The 25,754-nt window shown below is 36.4% G+C and overlaps 1 protein-coding gene across 1 annotated transcript in view; it reads right to left on the bottom strand.

Annotated features, from left to right (window-relative positions):
• Positions 1 to 23,017, bottom strand: part of LOC137764627 (heat shock cognate 71 kDa protein-like) — a 31,576-nt gene extending 8,559 nt beyond the window's left edge. The window contains 1 exon segment of the mRNA XM_068543680.1: positions 22,832 to 23,017. Coding sequence (XP_068399781.1) covers positions 22,832 to 23,017 — 186 coding nt within the window.
• Between the last annotated feature and the right edge of the window lie 2,737 nt (positions 23,018 to 25,754).

Raw genomic sequence — 25,754 nt, 5'->3', positions numbered from 1 at the left:
TTGTTGAGGATTTTTGTGTCTGTGTTCATCAGTGATATATGCCTGTAATTTTCTTTTTCTATGGCATCTTCATCTGGCTTTGGTATCAGGGTGATGGTGGCCTCACTGAATGAGTTTGGAAGTGTTCCTTCCTCTGCAATTTTTTTAGAATAGTTTTATGATAGGTGTTAACTCTTCTCTAAATTTTTGGTACAATTCACCTGTGAAGCCATCTGGTCCTGGACTTTTGCTTGTTGGGAGTTTTTTAATTACTTATTCAATTTCAGTACTGGTAATTGATCTATTCGTATCTTCTATTTTTTGCTGGTTCAGTCTTGGGAGATTGTAAATGAAAAAAGATTGCTAAATGAAAGCACAATGGAGGCAGGACACATTAGGTTAGATAAAATTAAACCAATACTATAGAAAATAAGTGTAAGAATTCTCCCAAAATTTAGGAAAAGAAGTAAAATAATGAGAGAAAAGATAAGAGACCCAAAGAACAGATCTGAGAGATGTAACATACAAAATAGGAATCTAAGGAGTAAATAACTGAGCAGATAGAGAAAACAACAATAAATAATAAGAAGAAAGTTTTCCTTAAAAAAGATTTGTGTCTTCAAGGCAAAAGAATTAGAAAAATTATAGACAGGAAACAAAGATTTCCTACCAAAAATGAACAAACAAACAAAAAAGGATAGTCTAGCAGAGAAAAAGAGAGAGGGGAAAGATCATTAATAACAATCTAGAGGGTGAAAGAAATAAAAGATTGTGACTTGAACTGTCAAGTTGCTGTTTATGAACAGGGGTAACTGAAAGTTATTCTCATATATGGAAGGATCTAGAAAAGCACACAAAAGGGCCCTTCCTAAAAAAAACAAAAAAACAAAAAACTCTCAATCAGTTCTTTAGGCTAAGATTTTAATCAAAATAGAAAACACAAGAACAGGGAGCTAGTAACATTAAGAAAATTTTTAATGTACAACAAAACCAGTGGAACATAAATGTTGTGATAACTATAATGCATTGGTTTTTCTACTGCAGTAACAAATCACCACAAACTTAGTGGCTTAAACAACACAAATTTATTTTTTTACAATTCTGCAAGTTAAAAGTCTGACACGTGTCTCTTTGGGCTAATATCAAGGTGTCAGCAGTGCTGCATTCCTTTCAGAAGACTCTAGGGGAATTTTGTTTCCTTGCCTTTTCCAGCTTTTAGAGGCTGTCGACATTCTTTAGCTGATGGTCTCCTTCCTCCATCTTTAAAGCCAGCAGTGTTGCATTGTTTGGGCCTTCTTCTTCTATAGTCACATCTCCCTCTGACTCTCTTCTTATGCCTCCCTCTTTTTAAGGACGCTTGTGATTAGATTGGGCCCACAAGGATAACCAGGAAAGTCTTGCTGTCTCAAGTTCCTTAACTAAATTACATCTACGAAGTCCCTTTTGCCACGTAAGGTAACGTATTCACAGTTTCCAGGAATTTGTTCTAATTGGAGGGGAGGGGAATTTCCTGCCTATCACATGGTAATAAAACAATGTAAACATCAAACCTATTCTGAAATTACTGTAAAAATTAGTATTTTAACTCTTGTTCTAAGGTTTCATGATTATGTGTTTTCCTCATATATTTCTTTTGACTCTGGCCTTAAATGTTGCTATTCTTGATTTTGCAGACAGACTTCTAAATTCCTATCTTTGGCTTTTGAAACCTGACACTGACTTTAGTTTCTTCTTCTGAGTTGGAGTGAGTATAGGACCGCTCTATGGGAACGCATTATATAATATTACACTCCTATGTAAAATCTACAGATAGAGATGAAATTAAAATGCTTATTATCTCCACTGTTCCACCCTTGGATGGGTGTGTGAAAGAAGGGAGATGGGGGTTGATATACTTACAGAAAAATGAAGACATTCAGGAGAGCCAAACTTTAGAATACGGGGAGAGTAATACAAACTCATATACAAAATATAAACTAAATATAAATTACAAGATGATTCTTAGATTTTTTTTGGTTTGGTCTATATTTGAAGCATGAAGTCATGATTTTTAAAACTAAAAAGTGATAGACAAAGTTTATATGCATATAAAATATAGATATATACATATATATTTACACATGTGTATGTAGATATGCATACAACATATCCGTAAGTTATCAAGAAATAAATAAGCTTTCACCTCAGAGAAGCTGTTACTTGAAGCAATTTTTACACGCTATTGCGCAAAGGGTAGAACTAAGAGGAATGTAAATATAAGTTACGCTTGAAAACCTGCTTTGGCTAAAACCCTGAATTCTTTTTAAGTGATGAAAGAAAAATGGGATTACAGTAGATATTTCCAATCCAGTTTTTTAAAAGTAGTGTTAATGTCTGCCTGTTAAAGGAGGTCATTATTTGTAACCTAAATCTGTTGATGTTTTTGTTGGACATTGATTCATTAAAAGAAAATTCATAGGCAAGACATTCCTGCCAGTTGTCTGAAAAGCAAATTGAAATAAATTGGCAGGAGGGGTTTAGGCATGAATGAGAACTCTGCTTGCCTGCTTCCTTTCCAACATGGGAAAAATTTGCGACATTATTTCTAAACTGGAAATTTTGATCAGATTATACCCAGGCTTCTGAATTTTAAAAAAGTAACTATACAAGGAAAGTATTGGCAGGAATTTTAAACTATTACATATATTTGAATGAAGTATATAACTAGATCTATTAAATTCAAAACCACATTTTAAGAACAATATGAATGAACTCCCAGGTAGTTGTAATTGAGGTGGTGGGAACCATGCCGTAAAACAAATGTGTGAATGAGTGGGAAAAGTTTCATTTCAAAAAAATAAGTCTAAGAAGAACGTGGAGCAGACTTATTCCATGTTGCCCTCTGGGTTAGGTATCTCCTAATTGCCACTTCAGACCCAGTCTCTACCTTTCTAGACCCTGGAGCCTACAATTCCTGCAATTTCTATACTCTACAATTTCAAGACCATGGTCGGCAAACTTTCTATAAAGGACCAGATAGCAAATATTTAGGCTTTGTAGGCCATATGGCTTCTGTTACAAATACTCACCTCTGCTGCTGTAGCACAAAATCAGTTATAGGCCAACCTTATATATTGAAAAAGGCTGTAAGCAAAAAAAAAAAAAAATCTGTGGACCTGTTCTAGACTCCAGTCTTCAACTCCCTATAGGTACATGAGGCTGGGGGGTATGTGGTTTATAGACCACAAGCCTTGTGATATGAGGAGATCTTAGAAAATAGGATTCTTAGGGTACGGGGGGAAAATATCACAAACAGTACAAAGATAGAGCTCCCTTTCAAATCATAAGAAAACTATCAGACCTGTGAAAGGACTCAGTTGTCTGGAAAAACAGGGAATCATTCTGAGTAATTATTTTTTAAGGCCCCCAAAATAGAAGTTTATTTATGAAATAAGAAAAGAAAACATGGTAAGGGGCAGTATCATTGACAACCCTCCAATTCTAAGGCCAGGGACAACCCTGCTTAAGAATGAAGCTGGAGCAGGACAACAGAGAATCCCCCTACCACTGTTGTCGTAAGGTTAGAAAGTACCAAATAACAAGCAACACATATCTGTCCCTGAGAAAGAGCTAAGAAAATTGAGATACAAGCACAAAGGGAAGGCTGAGAGCTGAAGGTGGGACAAGAGCATTGAGGAAAAACCTCTGGCTACACAGCTCCCAAGGTTAACACGAGATAACTCTGAAGGGGACAGTAGCATCAGCTACTCAAAAATCAAACCAGCTCAGAGACTGCATGAAGTGACACAACCTCCCACACTACTGGTCTAACAGAAGAGGCATACCCATTCCCAGGCATAAATATTATGTGACTCAGTTCCTACTTATGCTACACACAATAACGGGCATTCAAAAAAAAAAAAAAAAATGAGACACAAGCAAGAAAAAAGAACCCACTGTCAAGAGACAAAGCAAGTAACAGAACCAGACTCAGAAATGACCCAATCGTTGGAAATATCAAACAGGGAATTTTAAATACTATCATTTATAAATAATAAATTATTATTATAGTGGAAAACATAGTCAACAGGCCTGAACAGGTATGGAATTTAACAAAAAAGATGTAAGCTATAAGAAATAGTCAAATAGAAATTCTAGAAATACCTTCCAAAAATGAAATAGAATTTTTGAGACTAAAGAATGAGTGAATGAATGAATGAATGAATGAAAAGAGAATTTAATATCAGCAGACCTACACCACAGGAAATTTAAAAAGAAAACAATCCACAGGTCTCTAGGCAAAAGGAATGTGATACTGGACAGAAACATGGATCTATACAAATATGTGTAAATGAAGAATTCTAGGAGCAGTTAAAGTGCAGGTAAATATAAAAAACATTTTTCCTCACTTGCATTTGCTCCAGAAAATAATTGAATGTCTAAAGAAAAACTATTAGTTATGCATTAGGGTTTATGGCATATATAAATGTATCACGGATGACATCATTTACATCATTGGCAGTATGCTGTTTTAAGAATTGCACTCTAAATAAGGCAGCATAATATTTGGAGTATACTGTTATTAATTAATGATGTACATTGAAAGCCCAGGGGCAACCACTACATTTTTAAAAAGAGGTATGTATAATCTAATCATGGAGATAAAATAGAATTGTGTAAATTAATCAAAAGTAAGCCATGAAAAAGAGACAAGAACAAAGAACAGATGGAACAAATGGAAAACAAATAGCAAGATGGTGGATTTTAATTAAACTGTATCAGTATTTAGTCTTTTAAAAAATGGCTTAAATACACCAATTAAAAGACAGAGACTGTCAGATTGGATAATGTCTTAGTCTGTTCAGGCTGCTATAACAAAATACCATAGACCAGGTGGCTTATATAAAACAGAAATTTATTTCTCACCGTTCTGGAGACTGGGAGTTCAAGATCAAGGCACTGGCAGATTTAGTGTCTGGTGAGAGCCCGCTTCCTGGTTCCTAGATTGTTGTCTTCTCACTATGTCCTCACATGGCAGAAGGGGTGAGTGAGTCCTCTGGGGTCTCTTTTATGAGGGCACTAATCTTATTCATGAGGGCTCTGCCCTCATGACCTAATCACCTAAGGCCCTGCCTCCTAATACCGTCACATTGAGGGTTAGGATTTCAACATGTGAATTAGAGGGTGGGAGGTGGCACGTTCAATTTATAGTAGATAAAAAGCAAGACCCAACTTTATTCTGTCTAGATGAAAACATTTAAATATAAAGAGATATGCAGATTGAATGCAAAAGTATATGCTGTGCCAGCACTAATCAAAAGAAAGCTGGAGTGACTATATTAATATCAGACAAAATAGACTTCAGATCAAGGAATACTACCAGGAACAAAAGAAGGACATTACATCATGATAAAGGGTGCAATTAAATAATAAGACATAGCATTCCTAAATGTTTATGCATTTAACAACAAAACCTCAAATTACATGAAGCAAAAACTGATAGAATTAAAAGGAGAAATAGACAAATCCACAAGTAGTTTTGGAGACTTCAATGCTTCTCTCTCAAAAGTCAATAGAAAAGTAGACAAAGAAACTGTAAAGATACAGAAGATCTGAAAAACACTATCACCTAACTTCATCTAATTAACATTTATAGAATGCTTAGCAATAACATTAGCAGAGTACACATTTGTTTCAAGTACTCATGGAACATTCACCATATTCTGATACATAAATCAAATATTAACAATTTTAAAAGAATTTAAATCATATAACGTGTTATCCACAACAGAAGTCAACTAGAAATCAGTAAAGACATTTGCAAAATATCCTAACATCTAGAAATTAGATAATACACTGTTTTAAACAACTCATGAGGCAAAGAAGTCACAAGGGAAATCACAAAATACTTTGAGTTGAATAAAAATCAAGACATCACACCAAATGTTGTGAGATGTTGCTTAAGTCGTGCTAAGAGAAAAATCTAGACATCAAATGCTTACGTTAGGAAAGAGGGAAGGTCTTAAATTTATTATCTAGGTTTCTACCTTAATAAATTATGAAAATAAGAGCAAATTAAGCCTAAGGAAAAAGGGGAGAAAATTACGTTTAATCAAAAGCATAAAAACAATAGAATGAAATTAAAAACTGGGTTTTTTTGACAGATCAATAAAAATGATAAAACTCAAGCCAGGCTGATCAGGAAAAAAAGAGAGAAGACACAAATAACCAACACCTGGAATGAGTAGGGAACATCACTGTAGAACCTATAGATATTAAAAGGATAATAACAGGCTATCAGTTTTATGTCCTTAAATTTGACAGCTTAAAAGAAATGAACAAATCCCTTACAAGACACAAACTACCAAAGCACACTGAAGAAGAAACAGATAATCTGATTAGTCTGACATCTATTAAAGAAATTAAATTTGTACTTAAGAAGTTTCTAAATAATAAGACTCCACACCTAGATGTTCTCACTTATAAATTCTATCATACATTTAAGGAAAAAATTACGACAATTCTACAAAACTTTTCAAAGAAATAGAAGTTAAAAGAACACTCTTGTTTTATGAGGCCAGTATTACCCTGATATCAAAACCAGTTAGAGGGGCTTCCCTGGTGGCGCAGTGGTTGAGAATCTGCCTGCCAATGCAGGGGACACAGGTTCGAGCCCTGGTCCGGGAAGATCCCACATTCCACGGAGCAACTGGGCCCGTGAGCCACAATTACTGAGCCTGCGCGTCTGGAGCCCGTGCTCCGCATCAAGAGAGGCCGCGAGAGTGAGAGGCCCGCGCACCGCGATGAAGAGTGGTCCCCGCTCACCGCAACTAGAGAAAGCCCGCGCACAGAAACGAAGACCCAACACAGCCATAAATAAATAAATAAATAACTTTAAAAAAAAAAAAAAAAACCAGTTAGAGTACAAGAAAAGAAAACTATAGAATAGCCTTCATGAATATATATATATATATATATATATATATATGTGTGTGTGTATATATATATACACACACACACACACACACACACACATATTTTTTTTTAGGTGACAGGATCAAGTGAGATTTGCCCCAAGAATGCAAGCCTAATTCAACATTTCAAAATGAATCAAAAGGCAAAGCTATGTTGATGAAAAACCAATCAGTGGTTGCCAGGGGCTGGGCTGGGGCTTGGGGTAGAAACTGACTACAAAGGGGCCTGAAATAACTTTTAGTAGGGATGAAACCTTACATATCTTGATGGTTGTGGCAGTTACATGAGTTTATACATTTGTCAAAACTCATAGATCTATACACTAAAAAAGGTGAATATTGTATGTAAATTATACCTCAGTGAATCTAACCTCAAAAAAAAAAATTGTCACCCTACATTCAAGCAAAATAAGAAAAAATTTATTTATTTCCTCAAATATTTTTTGAATGTTTGCTATGTAAGTGACACTGTTTGAGGGCTACTATCTAGATATACCTTTTTCTTTTCATTTTCTTTTAAGTATAATGTGAGTTGTGTGTGACATATTGATTTTTTCCAGTAAATATTTTTCATTGACATAAAATACTATCTTAATGGCCCAATTAAAGTATTATTTAAGAAAGCTTTTTCTACTTTTTTTAAAATTCTGAATTCCCTTTCTTATTATGATAAATCTGTAAGCAAGTAGGTGAAATCATGAACATAAAACAATTGTTTGTTTCAAAAACTATTTCAGAAATTCACAGTGAAGTAAATGATGTTTTTGTTCTTGTTCTATTACTTGGTAAGGACAATTGTTAGTCTAACCATCATTTTAAAATTAGGGTAAATAAAACTTTTTCTGTAGAATGCTTTTGACAGCATGCTGTTGTATGGAATGAGCAGGAGGAGTGAAGGAGTGTCAGAAATGATGCTGGGACTTTGAATTGCTTTTTTTTTTTCATGAAGTACAGTGATAACTCACTTATCTCATACAATAACCCACAATCAATATGCTATAAAACTCATTACCATGAATTAGAGAGAAGTGAGAAATGTTAGCTTATCCTTTAAGTGTTAAGGCTGTAATACTTAGCATCATTTTAATGAGTTGCCTGTGATTTATTCACCATCTAGTATTAATTGAAAAAAAGACATCTCAGATAATACTGCTCATTGAAATAGATAAAGGAGCATTTTTGGAAATAAAGCAATACTTTGTATAGAATTTCCTTCTAGACACATATTTGGGGTAACAAATCATTGTACAAATTTAGAGTTAAAGTGTATCTCTAAGAGAATATATGTGTTCTCATGCATGAAGCCCTCTATGCCATATGCTTTGGTTGATGCAGGCTGAAATCTGCTCAAAGGGAGGTAAATACATTTAATATTGACTAGTGTGAACTGGGCCATTTCACTATTTCAGAGTAAGTAACTGATTTCGCTGTCCTGTTTATAATATTCCTGCTTTGCATGAATGGGAAGAAAAACTCTCTCCCCAAACTTTCACTTATTTTTATTTCTTATTATACAAATATTTTAGAAATTATAATTAAACACCAAATAAAAGGACAGCATTTGTTCACAATCTTGTCACATCCACAATCAAATTTTAAGCTTTCTATTATCCTTTTGAAGCCTTGACAATCTGTCTTATAAAATTTTTGACATAGTAGTAAACATAGTGACAAAACTGTTTATTCATTCGTTCACCAAATGTTTATTAAGTGCCAACATTATTTTAGGAGCTTAAGATATAGCAGACCAAAAAAAATCTCTGCTCTCTTGAAGATTAAATTCCAGGGGATTGAAGACAGATGATAAAAAAAAAAAAAAAGTACGTTATATTACTGCTAGAAAGTGATAAATACTTTGGTTAAAAAATAGAGAAGATATGGGGGGTGTCAGTAGTGCCAGGGTAGGGGGAGGTGCATTGCCATGATAAATACTAGTATAAACTGAGTAGGTCTCCTTGAAAAGGCGACACTGGAACAAAGACTTAAAGGAGGTGAAGTGGTTAGCCTTGTGGATGTCCAGACAGGGGCCAGAGCCAGGCTGAGGCCCTAGTGGGAGCAGGAATGGAGGCCAGCATGGCTGGAGTGCAGGGACCAATGTGGAGAATGGTAGGGGATGAAGAGAGACAGCTGGTAGGGGAGGGGTCGGGGAGGACTTTGTGAGCCACTGCAAGGCCTTTAGCGTTTGGGTTGTATAGTTATCTTGTATTCTTGTTGCTTATTTTTTTCCCCACTTACCATCATATCAGAAACATTTTCCATATCATTTCATCCTCTTCTACATCAGGTATATGGCACAATAGAAAGTAATTCCCCCAGTGATGTTAGCCTGACCAATGGAGCATAAACAACCTTCTATGAAAAAGAAAACAGGGAAAGATACAAGTCAGTTAAATTTTACTTTTGGAATCTCTCATTTTTCTCACGATTTATTTCCATTTTTTTCTTTCTCATCCCCATTACCACATATAGTTGCCTAGAGGGAAAAAAACCTGTTCTAATATTTGTATACCTTAAAGTATTAGAGACTTGATATATAGATATATATATATATTTTTTTTTTTTTTTTGCTGTCACTTCTTTATTTTGGATGTGGAGAAAACAATGTTTAACACAAAAGGAAACTGCAAAGAAAGAATTTCAGGCATTGGAACCTTCTCCCATCGTGTGTAAGGAAGACTTGTTTCAGGGGTGGCTAGGATATCGACTCAATAGTGGTTGATATAACAGATGAGTCCTTAATAAGCCAATGTGTTTACCCTCCTGTGAATGCATGTGGCTAGAAATGGACTTTGGTCCAAAGATGACTATTTAAAACCATATAATTCTGAGGCACATATGTCTTTAAGAAAGTCTGCCTTCTTCCCAGGAGATAGTGTTAGAATTGACCTGTCTTCACATCTCTATGCTAGCTCTTCTACGAGCCTTACTCATTTTTCCAAAACTCTTGTCAGTGTCCATTGTACATGCAATAAATAGAGAGCAGAGCCTGCTCGTTTCTATGAGACACTGTCATGCACTCACATTATTATTTCTTTTTTGATGCAACTGGCTAAAATGTGTTCTTAAAATGTGGCAATTAAACAACAGATTCAAATTTCCGTTTTTGCTTTCAAGTGACTAGCTAATTAGATGATTTATATTTAAATGCTATCCAACCTATGCAACTGTTCATTATATTTATTTCCAGTGTAAATATAAACTTTAAAACAACAAAACTTAGAATAAGCATTGGTTACCTAAAAATGAATGCACTCGTTTCATTCCTTGTTATTTTGCCAATTTCACATTAGATTTGTTTCTATGTAGAAGCACATTGGTCAATCGAATTAATTCTCCCACATCTTCATCATTTATTCCTTACAGGAATAGTTATTCCTAAGACTTAAAATGAAATATTTCAGATGTTGTTTTGCTTGATTGCCATGTTATATTTAGGTAAGCATTTGCCTTTTAGTGCTCTCAAAGCTGTCTAATGTGATATACTATGAGTTTAATTTCTGTAAGTCCATACTTTATTTCATTGACATAAATGCATGGATTTCAGTAAACTTAAACTCCTATTTATAGGAGGCAGAATTAGCTTTAGTTACATAGAGTAGGTGTCCTCCTTTTTCCTCATTTTTGCTTCTAAACCATTTCTCCTTCAGCACTGCCTGCTTCTTTGAAGTGCATTTTATCAGTTTTTTTTTTTATTATTATCAGTTTTTCTTTTTCCTTTTTACTATCATCTACCAATGCCAGGAAACTGTCCTCCCCACGTGGATCTTATAGTTACTGGTTACTTTAATACGTGGGTCACTGTACTCTTCTTCAATCTAGTGATTTATTGTCTACAACAATGACCCCCACTCCTGGCATCCCAGCTCATTGGCACTTCCCCTGCAAAAGATCTTTTTCTCCTTATCTGCGCTGCCTTGAAAAATTTCAGTGTCAGCCATCTCCCTCTCTGACCTCCAGTCTTTTCAGTTCTGTGACTCTGTACCACCTTAGGACCCCCAGTCCATTCACTCCGCTGTTTTTCACCCTCAGTCACCTCCATGTCCCCACTTAAGATTCTGGGTCTATCAAAGTCAACACAACCTTCCCCTCAACACCTTTGCCTCTCTATAAATCCCTCAATTCTCTTATTCTTTACCTATATCCATGAATCTTAATGGCCACTCATATACTGCCAGGTAATAATATTATACCTCTCGAATAAACTGCCTTCCCTAGTCTGTGAAATGAATACTTCAGACCTATTCCTTTCTTCTTTGAGTTTCTAACACCTGTCCCTATACCCATCTTGGCCAATTACTGTCTCATATTTAGAGAGAAAATTGATGCTATCAGATTAGAACTACTCCCCTTTCCCACAACCAAATTCACCAACCACCCTACATCTACATCCACATTGCCATTAAAATAGAAAAAAATATCTCTCTTCCTTTCTAAAGTTAACCCTCCATTAGTGTTCTGGATAACCTCCATTCGGTTCTGTGGGATAGCACCATGCAGTCATTAACGGTGAAGATAAGTTACTTGTGTGCCTTACTTTTTTCATCTATAACCTGGGGAATAATAAGAGTACCTCACTCAGTGTGAATGAGGAGTAATTAGTAAGTACAGACTAACCAGATCAGAGCTTGGCATAGCAAGTGCTTTACAGAGTTTAACCATTTTTATTTTTTCTCAGTTTTTATTCCTGGAATTTCCCCCATTATCTCCTGTATCAATTTCTCACTCTCACCTAGATTACCCCCATCAATACACAAAGATGACTTAAAACTTTCTCTAGACACCAGGAAGGTCTACCTCCAGCTATGCCCTGTGTTCACTGTATATATTCACTGTCTATACTCAGTGAATCTACTTCCTCATTTTCAGTTCTTTCTTCAACTCTCTTTAATCAAGTTTTCAAACCCACCACTGAAATAAATCTAATAAAGGTCATCACAGCTGCAGTTGACATGGTTGGCTTCTCCTTTTATCTTCAAACTCTTAATTTTATAGGATTTTCTTCCACTACACTCAGTAGTACTTACTACAAATTTACTCACTTCTTCTAATATACTTTTATTATTTATTTCCAGTTGGGAAACATTCTCCATGGGTCTCTTGCTATTTTCTGCACATCTTGCAATCAGAGGCACTCTCTGTCTTTGGTCCATACCATCTTTTCAAGGCTTTTTGTGTAGCAGATAGCCTTGGAGGATATAGATAGTGTCCCTCCCCAGTACAAAGGGTAGGTTTGTTTACTGCCCAGTATACTAAAATAATGTCTCCCTTGTAGCAAAAGTGGAAAAGGCTAACTGTCTATTAGAAAGATTGAAGTTTCCTAAGTTCACAGTTCTTTAGGACACAAACCCACTGCATGTACAGCATCTACCAGACTCCTCTGTGTCACCCACCATGGAAACTGGGATATAAGCATGATGTAACATGGTGATGCTCATTTTACCTGTTATGCTATGAGTAATAAAATTCTTTGCCTCTGATCTAGGAACCTGTCTTCTGCTAAGATTCATGAAACTTTAGCAAGCTAATTTGTTAGCTTGAAAGAAGGGCAAAATCTCAGACCTTTCACAATTCTTGCCACTTCTCAGTCACCAGTTCTTCCTCTTAGAATGTTTTAAGCTTAGCCCTTGTCATTTTCTTTTCTCTGTCAGCATGTTCTTCCTTGACAAGCTTATGCAATATCCTGATAACTCCCAAATGTGTAATTGTAGCCCTGGTCTCCCCACTGAGCTGCAGATTCTTAGATTCAATTTACCTTAAACTTTGACTTAGCTATCTAATAACTATCTCAAATTTAGTATAGTGAAAATAAAGTAATTAATATTCACCACTCCCTGTTCTGCCCCAAATTTATTCATCCTCAAATATTTCACCTACCTGTAAATAGCACTAGTATCTACCCAGTTGTTTAGTTTAAAAACCTAGGTCCTGTCATATTTAGCTTTAAAATATATCATAAATTCTATCACTTCTTATCACCCCACACCATCACCCTGATTTGAATCTCTTAAAGCTTACATCTGCATTATAGCAGTAGATTCCTAATGATTTCCTTACCCCTTAATAATTACCTATTTGTCAACCAAAGTGTTGTTTTAATCATAATCAAACAGAGTCCCTGCTTAAAAATCTTAATTTTTTATTCTCAGAATAAAATCCAAATTTCTTACCATGAATCATACATAATCTCAAAATCCAGAGGCAAACATGTTTAATAATTGTTTCCTTCTAATCCTTTTAACAATTATGTTTCCTTCTAATCTTGTTTGAATTCCCTTATGCCATTAAAATGCTTTGTGATTCATGTTTTTAATGGCAGCGTGATATTCCATCATATGAATGGATCATAACTTATGTAACTAATATCCTAGTGTTGGACATAATGATTTTCCTGAAGTCAAAGAATAGGATCTCAGTTTCACTTATTGATAGAAGTCTCCTGGCAACTATGAGAGAATACATTTTCTAGCAGAGTTAGGAAAGGAAGGTATGGTTTAAGAATGAACCACACCTAGATAATCAGTTCCCAACTAAGGACTCTGTAGATAAAATAAATTTAGCCTATTTTATGCATCGTAAGTAAATGCATAGAGTTAAGTAGTTTTATTGCATTTAAACTAACTGGTCTGAAAATAAATTTTGGAAGAGTTAGTTTAAAAAAGAGGTAAAGTGGTAAGAGGGGGCTGGGTGGATCCATTTCTGAGACATAACCAATGTAAGATGTAAAGATCTTTTGGATTAGTGTCTAAAACAGCAGAGCCTGCTATTACGCTCAAATTGAATCATGTCAAAATTGGGGTGATTTGGAGGGAGAGGATCTACCAAATATCTATGCTGCAGGTAGTCTTCAAAATAAAGATGGATGATTCAATAATATTTACAAGGAATAAATAGTTACATTAGGATCATATGTATCCAGAATTTAGGTAATCAGTTTCAACAAGCAGTGATACTGTATTTTATCTAGGACAGAGATTTATTACCTTTTGGCAACACGGATTCCTTTCTTGATTTCTGATTTAAAATTTTAAAAAATCTGTCCAGGAAATGCATATACGTATATAAGTATAAAGTTTTGTGTATACATTTGGGCAATTCCAAGATGCTCTGAAAAACATTGTTTCATTCTAGCTTAAGAATCACCAAGATGAGAATTAATAAAAAGTATTCAGAAGAATTCTCACAGTATCAAGAAATGTAGCCTACTAACAAAGGAAGAGTTTAAAAAAAAAAGTTATAAAATAATCAGAAGATCTCAAAATACGTGGGAATTTACTGCAGTGGCAAATGGCTCTATATATCTCATGTGAGAAATCCATAATTGTTTAATTGGATCTAAACAGAGTGTTATGAAAGATGTTCACAGCACATTCTCTGAGTTATAAAGAATAGCTAAATCATCTTTGGAGTTTCTAAGAAGGCACTTAATTTAATAAGGATTTCATCAAAAAAAACTTAGTATTAGAAATTTAAAAGGTGATATGTCCAGCAATTCCACTAAAGAGACCATCTCATTCCCCAATGATGCCAAATAAGCAAGTTGCTATTATAACAATATCAGTCTTCTAACAGTCTTCCTCACATACTTGAAACTTTTCTTAGTTATAAGATCACTTCAGTTAAGAGGAGCATTCAGGGCATCACCTTTGAAAAACAATTTTTTTTTCTTCAAATATAGTTGATTACAAATATTAGTTTCAGGCATATGACATAGTGATTCAATATTTTTATAGATTATACTTCATTTAAAGTTATTGTAAAATATTGGCTATTTTTCCTGTGCTGTACAATTTATCCATGTAATTTATTTATTTAAACATATCAGTTTGCACCTCTTACTCCTCTATCCATAGTGGTAACAATTAGTTTGTTCTCTATATCTGTGGGTCTATTTCTGTTTTGTTATATTCTTTCATTTGCTTTATTTTTTAGATTCCTCACATATGTGATAACATAGAGTAGTTGTCTTTATTTGTCTGACTTATTTCGCTAAGTGTAATACACTCCAGGTCCGTCCATGTTGCTATAAATGGCAAAAGTTCATTCTTTTTTATGGCCTAGTAATATTCCATTGTAGATAGAGATAGAGACAGAGATAGAGATAGAGATATAGAAGTGAGGACAGGGCACATCTTCCCTGGGGTGTGCTGGCAGCTATTACCTTGGTGGGAGTTAGGGCTGGAAATGGAAGGGCTAGAGCCAGAGCCAGGTGTGAGCCTGGGCTTCTTCTGTGCTCAGTGGCCATGGGGTTGGGGCCCAAGGTGCTAAAGCAGAAGTGCAAAGAGTCAGGTGTGAGCTGGTTTCCTTCTCTCGAAGTGTGCCCTCTCCCTCCAGCAGTGGCTCCTCCACACTACTGGAGAACAGCACCAGAGCAAAAAGGGCTAGAGCAGGTCCCTGGCATGGGCTGGGGCACACTGGGATGGTCCTGACAAGTCAGTTACTGCCCCAGGCAGCTTTTAGTCTGCTACCTCTGTACCTGCAATGGCAATGGCTGTTCAGATGCAGTGCCAGGTTTGAGCCGGCTCAGTTCCTTAAGTGGGCACACTCCCCTCGGCAGATGCAGCCTTCACCCTAGTGAAGAGCTCACCGGAGTAAGAGGGGCTGGTGCAAGTGCCTAGTGTGGGCTGAGGTACATGCTGGGGTGGTCACAGGAAACTGGCCAAAGCCCCAGGCTGTTTTCAGTCTTTTTCATCCACCTTGTTTCCAGGAGTAAGCAGGGGTCTGCGTGTGCTCTTCAGGAGTGGAGTTTCAGTTTCTTTAGCCCTCTGGTAAGTTCCACTGGTTTTCAAACCAGCTAAGGGGACTCATCTTCCTGGTGTCAGACCCGAAGGCTGAGTTGCCCAATATCTGGCTCAAACCCCTTACTTCCCAGGGAGGATCCCCAAGCCCTTGATATCCCCCTCCACTCTGTGTCCCCTGCTGGAGTTGTGGGTCCTGACCCAATTGCTTCCCCTCCCTGTCTGTCCAGTCCCACGTGGATATTTCTAGGCTTGGTTGTAGAAGAGCCTTACTGTCAGTTTTCAGCAAGAGTTGCTCCACAGGTAGATGTATTTTTGATGTGTTTGTGAGGGAGATGAGCTCAGCGTTCTCCTATCCTGCCATCTTGATCTCCCTCTCCAGAACTCCATATCATTCTCTTTTTTTGCCACATAGCTCGGCTTGTGGGATCTTAGCTCCCCAACCAGGGATTGAACCCGGGCCCTCGGCAGTGAAAGTGCCGAGTCTGAACCACTGGACCGCCAGGGAGTTCCCCGTATCATTTTTTTTAAATGTATCCAAGGGATATATTTTCATGATTGTTGTTTGGTCCCACCAGTGAAGCTTCTGCAAGAGTCCAGTGTTTGTTTGTTTGTTTTTGCCTTCTCCAGCAGGGAAGGCAGCCAGTGGGCCTGGGTGTCTGTGCTCAGAGAACTAGGTGGGTGTCACCTGGCCTTGAATGTGTGTGGTGTTCGGCTGGGGATCACTTTCTTATAGTTAAGAAACCTTTACAGTTTTGCCAAAATTGATTGTAATAGATTGTAACAGATTGACATAATTTAAATGAACAAGAGAATTCATCATTTAAAGTAATCCTATGGTGAAAGATTTATTTAATGTGAATTTCTTTAAAACTCATTGACTTTACCACTTCACTCACATTAGGATGGCTATAAGACAGACAACAAACAAGTTTTGGTGAGGATATGGAGAAATTGGAACTCTTGGGAATACAGAATGGTACAGCTACTTTGGAAAATGGTTTTGCAATTTCTTTTAAAAAGTTAAACATAGTTACCCTATGACCCAGTATTTCCACTCCTAGGTGTGTGTCCAAGAGAGCTGAAAACATATGTCCACATAAGAACATGTATGTGATTGTTCATAGAAGTCAAGACATGTTCATAATGGCCCAAAAGTGGAAGCAACCCACATGTCCATCAACTGATGGATGTGTAATCAAATCGTGTATGCTATATGTACACAATAGAATATCATTCAACCATAAAAAGATTGAAGTATTGATTCATGCTACAACAAGGATAAATTTTGAAAACATCATACTAAGTGAAAGAAGCCATACACGAAAGGACAAATATTATATGATTCCATTTATATGATATATCCAGAATAGGCAAAAGTATAGAGACAGAAAGTAGGTTGGTGGTTCCCAGGGCCAGGAAGGAGGGGGGAATGGGGAGTAAGTGCTAAAGGGTATAGAGTTTCTTCAGGAGTGGTGAAAACGTTCTGGAATTAAGGGTGAGAGTTGCACGCTTTGTGAATAGACTAAAAATTGCTGAACTTTACATTTTAAAGGGGTGAATATTATACATGTGAATTATATCTCAATAAAAAAGTCATCCTCTTTATAAATTTGGTTATTTTATGCATCAGCTCTTGAAGTGAGCCACACCCTGGATTTGATTTTCCCGGTGTGTGACACTTCTGTAACTGGGCCCAGAGGCTTCCAAATAAAGGGGTGGCTCTAATTAAGCAAAGTTATAAAATAAAAGGGACAGTGATTTTTAAGGACTAGATATATCAACAAAATGGTGGTTAATAAATTGTCAGATTAAATATCTGAGACGAGTAAAGACCCAATTATATCAGTGTCTCCTAGTCTCTCTCTTCCCTCCTCCTCTTTCCTCCCTCTCCCCCCACCAATTACAGACTCCTGAAGGATATTTCTGTTGTAAAGTAAACATCTCTGTCAAGAAGTTGCAAGAGGGCACTGAGCACTTTCTTTGGTACTCTATTTCCTTACTGATTTATACAGTTCAAATTAAGTATTTGATCTTTTAGCTACAAAGCAGATGCAACCCAGCCTGGGGATGCTGAAAATTGTTAATTAGGAAAATGAAAGGGGGAAGGAGAAGAAATTTAGCAAATACACTTAAGCTTTACATGAAGGAAAGTAATAAACCTCTACATAAACATCTGTGGTTTATGAGAGCACCATATACTTTATTATTAAGCAAAAATCATGAGGCAGCAGAGAATACACTAATGATGGTATATATTTGCCAGAACTAGATAAATTGCCTGAGGGTATAAAGGTTACATTTGTTAATAATAGCATCATAAGTTTATTTTATTATTTTCCCTCGGGGAAGGATTTCTCAGTATTCTACTGAATATGAAGGATTCCCTTTCTTCATTCACGGTTTCAAAGATCTTGCATGTTTTTATCTAATGGAGAAATAACACTCTTCAACAGTATAAACTATTCTATAAACTCTGAGGCTTTTTCCTGCTGGGCCTTAGTATCTGAACCATATGTAATTTGTAGCCCTGTCATTAAACTACTGAGATTTCCTCTCAATTCTCAGCTGACATGAGTAGACACAGAATCACAGAGTTCTGGGTAATTATTACATTGAGATTTTGCTTCTTTCATAGAATATTTTGTTATTATGATGAAATGCTTGGTCAATGCCCAACCTATTTATTTTGAGTTTGACCAGGAGGCATTTCCTTTTAGAAGAAAAATAGTCTCTTGAATCTTTGCATCCATAAAATTTTGATGGTTGCTTATAAAATGGCCAACATGATTCAGCAAGTTATGTAACAATGTTTAGTTTTCAGTTGTCTATATGGAATTGTAACAATGATTGACATGCTCAAGGCACTGAAATCACAATATAGAACTAATTTCAAGCAGTAGGAAGAATTTATTTCAGAATGATGTGTTTCTTAGTATGGAGGATTAATGGAATAAAGAGGGTCTCTGGAGGGGATCAATAAAATATCAGTATTTCATGTTAGTTCACACTAGTCATGTACAAGGAGAGAGTAGAATTGAGTTTACCAAATGATTAGGCTTGGCTCTAGAAAAGGATAGGGATTTCGTATCATAGAAATTAGATATCGTGGTAATAACAGATACAAGAACATTTAAAGTAGGTGATCAGGGGACTTCCCTGGTGGTGCAGTGGTTAAGAATCCGCCTGCCAATGCAGGGGACACAGGTAAAAGCCCTGGTCCGGGAAGATCCCACATGCCGCGGAGCAACTAAGCCCGTGTGCCACAACTACTGAGCTTGTGCTCTAGAGCCTGCGAGCCACAACTACTGAGCCTGCGTGCCACAACTACGGAAGCCCACGTGCCTGGAGTGCGTGCTCCACAACAAAGAGAAGCCACCGCAATGAGAAGCCCATGCACCGCAACGAAGAGTAGCCCCCGCTCGCCACAACTAGAGCAAGCCCGCACGCAGCAATGAAGACTCAACACAGCCAAAAATAAATAAATTTAAAAATAAGTAAAGTAGGTGATCAGTGTATAGGTGGCGTATGGAGGCAACAGAAATATCTATCACGTGAATATAGAGATTCCAATAGTGCTTTATCCAATTTCTGAAACTCTTTCCACCCTGATTGTTTCAGTCATTTCTTTTCAGTCTCCATGTCTCTTGTATGGCTCCTTTCCGTTATCAGCCTAACCACCTTAGGCTAGTTCTACCAGCCCAGTCTTACTCTTCATGATAAGAATGTGACCACAAATCCTTCTGATGCTGGCGGAGAAGATCAGACACTACCAGGTATCAGTTCATGAAGCTGATGTAATAACTTATGAAAAATGATGACAGAGTAATATTTGTGTCCAATATTTTGTGAGCTAGTCACAGTTCTTTGAGCACCTAGGAAATAAGAGGGTATATTAATTCAAGATATTGATGATGTTATTATTTATATCATCATCACTAAATATTAGGTGACTTCTCAATACTTTGTGAAGTTTTATCTTTTTAGGTATGACTGGTTCTATTATCTTTTGACTTGTGATTTTAATTTCGCATCAAATGTGTGATCCTTTGAAAATAAGGAAGAATAAGCGAACTATATTCAAGAAAAATATCCCTAAAATAGAACACTATATTGTAGTATGGGAAATTTGAAGAAAATATTTCTTAACATTTTCTTCCATATTAAGATATTTAAATCTAGCCCAATTACAAGTTTTGTTTTGGTTTCTTTAATATTTTCTATTTAGTTCTCCTGTTCTTATTTGCTAATTTGCTTTAAGCCTTAAAGATATATGAGTTTGTTTGTATTTTTAAGTAGATCTCAGGTGCAGAGTTGAGTTTCTTACTCCTCAGATCTTTGCACATTGTCATCATTCATTTCAGTCAATTCAAGGCTTCAAACTTGTCTACTGTATTTTTTTTCCTTCTTCCCAATACCCTTTCCCATTCCCCTCATGCTCATGGGCATCATCCTATTTGTGATACAGGTCTTAAATATGCACGTATCCTGGTAGTATTGTTTTGTGGGAGGGTATTTTTTAATTTATATATAGGATATTTTGCTGTTAAGCTTCTCTGTGTTCTACTTTTCATACTTTAATACATTTGAAATCTCACCACTCTGTGGTATGTACATTCACTTTCTTTTATTTTTTTTTCATTGTAGATGGTTTTTCCATTATCTGCATGGTTTATATTTTACACATCCTTGGTTAGCAACAACCCAGGTTGTTTCTAGCTTCCTGCCATCACTAACAGTGCTGCAGTGAACATTGTTATACACGTTTCCTTAGGAAGCTGTGTGAGAACTTCTCTGGTTATATATATCTAGGATTGGGACCCATGGGTTATAAGGCAAATGGATAATTTATCCCAGTATATATAATACCAATTTTCTTTCAGAAATATCTATACCAATTTATAGTATTCTTAACAGCAGTATATGAGAGTTTCTCTTTTTTCTCATCTTTTTCAACATTCATTATTAAATGCTTTTCTTAATTTTGCCTTTCTGACTGATGTAAAGTGATATCTCATTATTGTCTAATTTTGCCTTTATCTGATTAATAGTAGCATTGAACATTCATTCATGTATGTTCTTATTAGCCATTGCATCTTCTCTGTCTATAAATTGCTTATTCATCTATTTTGCTCATTTTTTCTATTGAGATTCCTGTCTTTTTCTTGTCAATTTATAAATATTTTTCTTAGTATGCCATCTGTCTGTTGACTTCGTCTATGTTGTTTTTCATTAGACAAAAATGTTTATTTTTTTTTACTTATTTCAGAAATGTTTAATTTTAATGTAGTAAAATCCACTTTTAATTTTTATTTATTTATTTATTGCCTAATAGTTTGTATGTTTGGGGTTTTATTTAAGAAGTTTTTTTCTATGCCTAGGTCACAAAAAAGTTTTTCTACATTTTTAAAAATCTTTTTAATTTTAACACATACGTTTTTAATCTGTCTGCCATCTATGCTATGGTAACGTGAAAGTTTAGCTTTACTTTTCTTCATAGTGAACCTGTTTTGCGAATACCATTTATAAACAATCCTTTTCCCCATTGCTTTGTAGTGCTATATTTTCCTTCCGTTTTCTATTCCCATCCATTTGTTTGCTCCTCTGTTCCAGAGTTAATACAGTATCAAATTTTTTATCACTATAGTTTTGGTCCTGTCTTCATATCTGTTAGAGAAAGTCCCTCCCCTCCCACCCTTTTAGGCACCCTTTATTTTCTCTTTCAAATCTGACTTAGCTATTTATGGACCTTTATTCTTCCATATAAATTTTAATATGAGTTTTCCAAGTTCCTCTTCAAAGATCTACTTGTAAATATGTCTCTTAAGGACCATATATGGCAACATATTGCTACATTTTGATTGTTATTTAAAATCAGGAAGCTATTTCCTTAAACCTTTTGAAAATGTTATTCTACTCTTTTTCTACACTCAAGTGTACTTTTATAAAGTCTGACTTTTTCCCCTCTATGGTGGTCCACTCTTCTCTCTAGAAACTTTCAAATTTTTTCTCTTTGTCTTTAATATTCATGCATTTTACCATAATGTTTCTAGGCTTGGCTTTCTTATTCTCCATGCTTTATCACTCTGAAGCCCTTTCAATCTGAAGTTTTCCATCCTCTTTCAGTTAGGGGAATTCTTGGACATCATTTCTTGAACTAGTTCCTCTTCTGTGCCTACATACATATTTCCTCTCCAAATGGGACTTCTTTTTTATATATATTGATATTTCTATTGCTGATTCCATATCTCTTGACCTGTTTACCGTTTCTCTTTCTTCTTTCCAATTGCTTTTTGGGAAAATATTGTAGGCTAGTTTCCAGTACCCTATTTCATTCTTTTCCTGGACCCTTTTAGTTATTTATCCATTGCATTCATAATTTATTTAAACTCACATATTTTTCACACCAAGTATGCCTGCCTGGTTCTTGTTTAGAAGTGCTTGTTCTAACCCTTGAGTTGAAGAACACAGAATGCCAGGAAATTGCTCTCATGTGTGGTGACTAATTTAAATTTAAGACTTCTGGGTTTATCAGCACATTTTAAATCATAATCTGTAATCCCAAAGATGCACAACACTTCTGTGTCTCTTGTTTGCTCTGATACAATGAGAAATGAATGAGGTGGGATCGACTTTAAAGGCTAAATGTGTCTCGGGATTTGTCAGGACCAGCCTCAGGGGAGATGTAGTATGCCTTATCGAGACCAAAGAAGACTGAAACTCAGCATTTCCAAGAATTGCACAAATATATCTTTTAAATGAGTAGATTAATAAAATATGTTTAACAACAACAAAAAAAGAAGTGCTTGTTCTGCTTCATATTCCAACTTATTCTCTCTTAATTTGTTGAAAATTAGTTTCATTAGTTTTATTTTGAGTAACAAATAAGATAGTAAGTAAATAAATGATAAGAACTGCTTCACCCAGTATTTGCAGTTGGGTTTGTCGTCTTTGTTTTGTAGTGGTTATTAACGCTCCTCGGATGTCTAGTTATTTTTGCCTTTGAGCTTGTTTCCCTCTGGCTGGTTTTGTCAACAGGAAGGCCCAGGTTCTAGCTTGTGCTGCTCCTGAGGGCTGAAGGTGGGTGGCGGGATGATGATCTGGGGCAGAGAGCCCACCACGCTACACACTGGGCTTGGCCATGCTTCTTTGCTCTCTCCTCACCAGATGATCTTCACTGCTTGGTTGTAGTAGGTTAATGCTGGGGATGGGTTTGGTGATGCTGCGGGGTTTGCTGTAATCACCAGCCCTTTTGTTATCCATCTTAGCCTTTGTGAGGCTCCTGTGCAGCCTGGGTGTTATCTGCTGATCCAGTGACACTGGGTAGGCAGTGCTGTTTTTCTGTCCCATGAGTTATCATGTGGCCAGTATAATTAAAAAAAAAAAAAAAAAAAGTAGAGCTTTACAGACGCATAGATATAGAGAACACAAACTAATGGTTACCAGTGGAGCAAGGGAAGGGAGGAGAGGCAATATAGGGGTAAGGGGGAAAAAGGGGGGGTTATTATGGGATTATATAAAATAATGTGTGTGAAATTTTTGAAAATTGTAAAGCACTGTAAAATTTAAAGAATCATTTAATTTAAAAAAAGAATAAAAATAAATATATAAATTTTAAAAATACAGTTAAAAGCCCTCCCCATCTTATTCCCCCACTGTGGTACCTTGTTCCTCGGCCACATCAGCCCAATTTTCAAGCACTTCTCTCCATCTTTGTCTGTTTTTTTCCTTCATATTCACTTTGTTTTTCCTCTAGGACAACTTCTGTGATAAAAGGAGAGGAGAATGCCAACATCTAGGCTAATGCTCAGTTTTGTTGAATCCCATCCATATTTGTTTTCAAATGATGGATATCAAAATAGTACCAAATTTAATTGAGTGCTCTCTATGTGCCAGGCCTGTGCTAAGTGTTTTTCCATGCATTGCATCATCTCATCCTCACAAACATTCTAAGAAATAGGTGCTTTTATTATCTTCATTTTACTGATGAGAGAATTGAAGTCTAGATTAACTACTTCACATAGGTAGTAACAGAACTAAGGTGCAAACTTTGGCTGTCAGGTTCCAAAGTCTTTTCCTTTTAGGCTATATTGTAATTTAGTGTTTTGGTTTAAATTATGTTTGTTCTGGGTGGATGGACTTCATGGTGTTCAAGAACCTTCTGAAAATGTGTCCAAAATTTTGTGTTTGTACATACAGGATTTTACCTTGTATTGAGTCCATTGCTTTCATTAGAGTCTCAAAGGTGTCTATGAGTTCCCACGAGGTGAAGAACCACTTTAAGAGTCAAAACTTACATGAGGACTTAGGTGCTAAAGTTAGCTAGTAATGCAAAGCAATGGTGTATAGTGATTTACCTCTGAAATATTCTTAAATGACCCTCATGTTTAGACTGAGCCAATAGAAGCTCAAAAGCCAAGAATTAACATTTTTTATTTCTCTTCACTTTTGGTGCGGGTATTTCTTTTCCTGGAGCAGTGGAGAACAAGTTAGTTTGAAAATATGGTAGGGGTAGAGGAAGGAGGGTTAAATAAAGGATTTTATCTCAATAGCTTATATAATTGCGTTCATTTATTTCAGTGCTCAAACAATGGAAGTTAACTGCAAATTGAAAAAAAAAATTTAAGACAATGTCAACCTGGTATGAAGAAGAGGAGGTAAATAGCCATATGTTCAATGGCAGGCTCTCCATGCCCTAAAGCCTGTGCAGTCATGTACCAGCCCCAGGAGCTGAGTGCCCCAGTGACCCTATTCACTCTGGTCAGAATCCGGTGGGTTTTCCATTCATAGGCTCTCAGGAGGATGAGGGCTGTTGAAAAAACTTCTGACACTTCTTTCCGGCAAATAGAATACTCTGTGATGAAGCTTAGATAGCAACCTCTCCAAGATGTCAGCGGCTCACCTTGGCTCAACTTCAGACCTGACCCGGCCTCTCAGGGCTCCTTTGTACCAGGGGTACCCCTGGTTCTCAAAGCCCTTTTTACAGCAGCCAGATCATCCATGCTCAAGGGAAGCCTGAGCTGAATTGGCCTCTGGAAACAGATAAATAAATTGGGGAATTAGATCAACCTTTGCTCTTCTGAAGTAAGCTCTAAAGCATGAACATATTTCATAGAAAAATACTTATATGATAGACATGTAAGACTTTTAAAAATGTATGTCCTATCAAAGTTAGAGTACAGTGCTGTCTAAGTAAAATGAGAGACGATCTAGTTTCTGGATCTATTTCAGAAAATGAGAGGTTAGAAAATGTCAACATGTGCCATATGCTACTTTCATAATTCAGTCATTCACTTAAAACAATAGTGATTTATAATACTGAAACTTTTAAAAAGTCTGCCAGTTTCAGCCTTGAGATGTTTTGTGTTCTCTAGAAAGTGTCAATTTACTGGCTTTGGGTTTCTGGTCTCACATGGACCTTAAATAAAACTCCTCTGTGAGGTGTTCGCCGGTAGCTTGTAGAAAATGTTTTCTTGCCAAAGACACAGAACGTGGATCTTGAGTTGCCCCAAAATGAGTAACTGACTCTGAAGATGTCAGGAGTAAAATGACTCCATCTTACAATCTCTGCTAGCGGCAAGGAGCGTCTCACTTCCAGAATAAATTGATGGCGAGATCCATTTTTTTAGCTGGTAGGATGTTGATCAGCAAAGCTTTCCCTCCAGCTTGCTGACAAGGGGAAAGGCCCGTCCCAGTTGTGAGGTGTATGTGACTTGTGAAATGGAAGGCTGTATAACTGGGCATGCATGATGGTTCCACTGAAAGTCTTTGGATGTTACAAGCACAACTATTTGTCAGTTGCACTCACGTGGGGATACCACACCTCCCTCCTGTATGTGGGGTTTTGATTCTTCCTTCTTGCAGTTCCCCAATATGATACTCTATTTGATAGTCCCTAAACATCTCATTCCATTTAAAACCCCAGTCTGGTATTCTCATGTGTAAACCATAGTGCAGCTGTACATAAACTGTAAAAGGCTTTCACGTTTGTTTTCTGTATCCATTTAACTCTGAGCAAATATCACCATCTTATTTTACAGCTGAAAACTCAGAGACACAAGATAGGAACAACTACTACGCAATCTGG

This window comes from Eschrichtius robustus, chromosome 5 (genome assembly GCF_028021215.1).
Source record: "Eschrichtius robustus isolate mEscRob2 chromosome 5, mEscRob2.pri, whole genome shotgun sequence".
Classification (NCBI taxonomy): domain Eukaryota; kingdom Metazoa; phylum Chordata; class Mammalia; order Artiodactyla; family Eschrichtiidae; genus Eschrichtius; species Eschrichtius robustus.
This window is presented reverse-complemented; position numbering and strand designations above follow the sequence as displayed.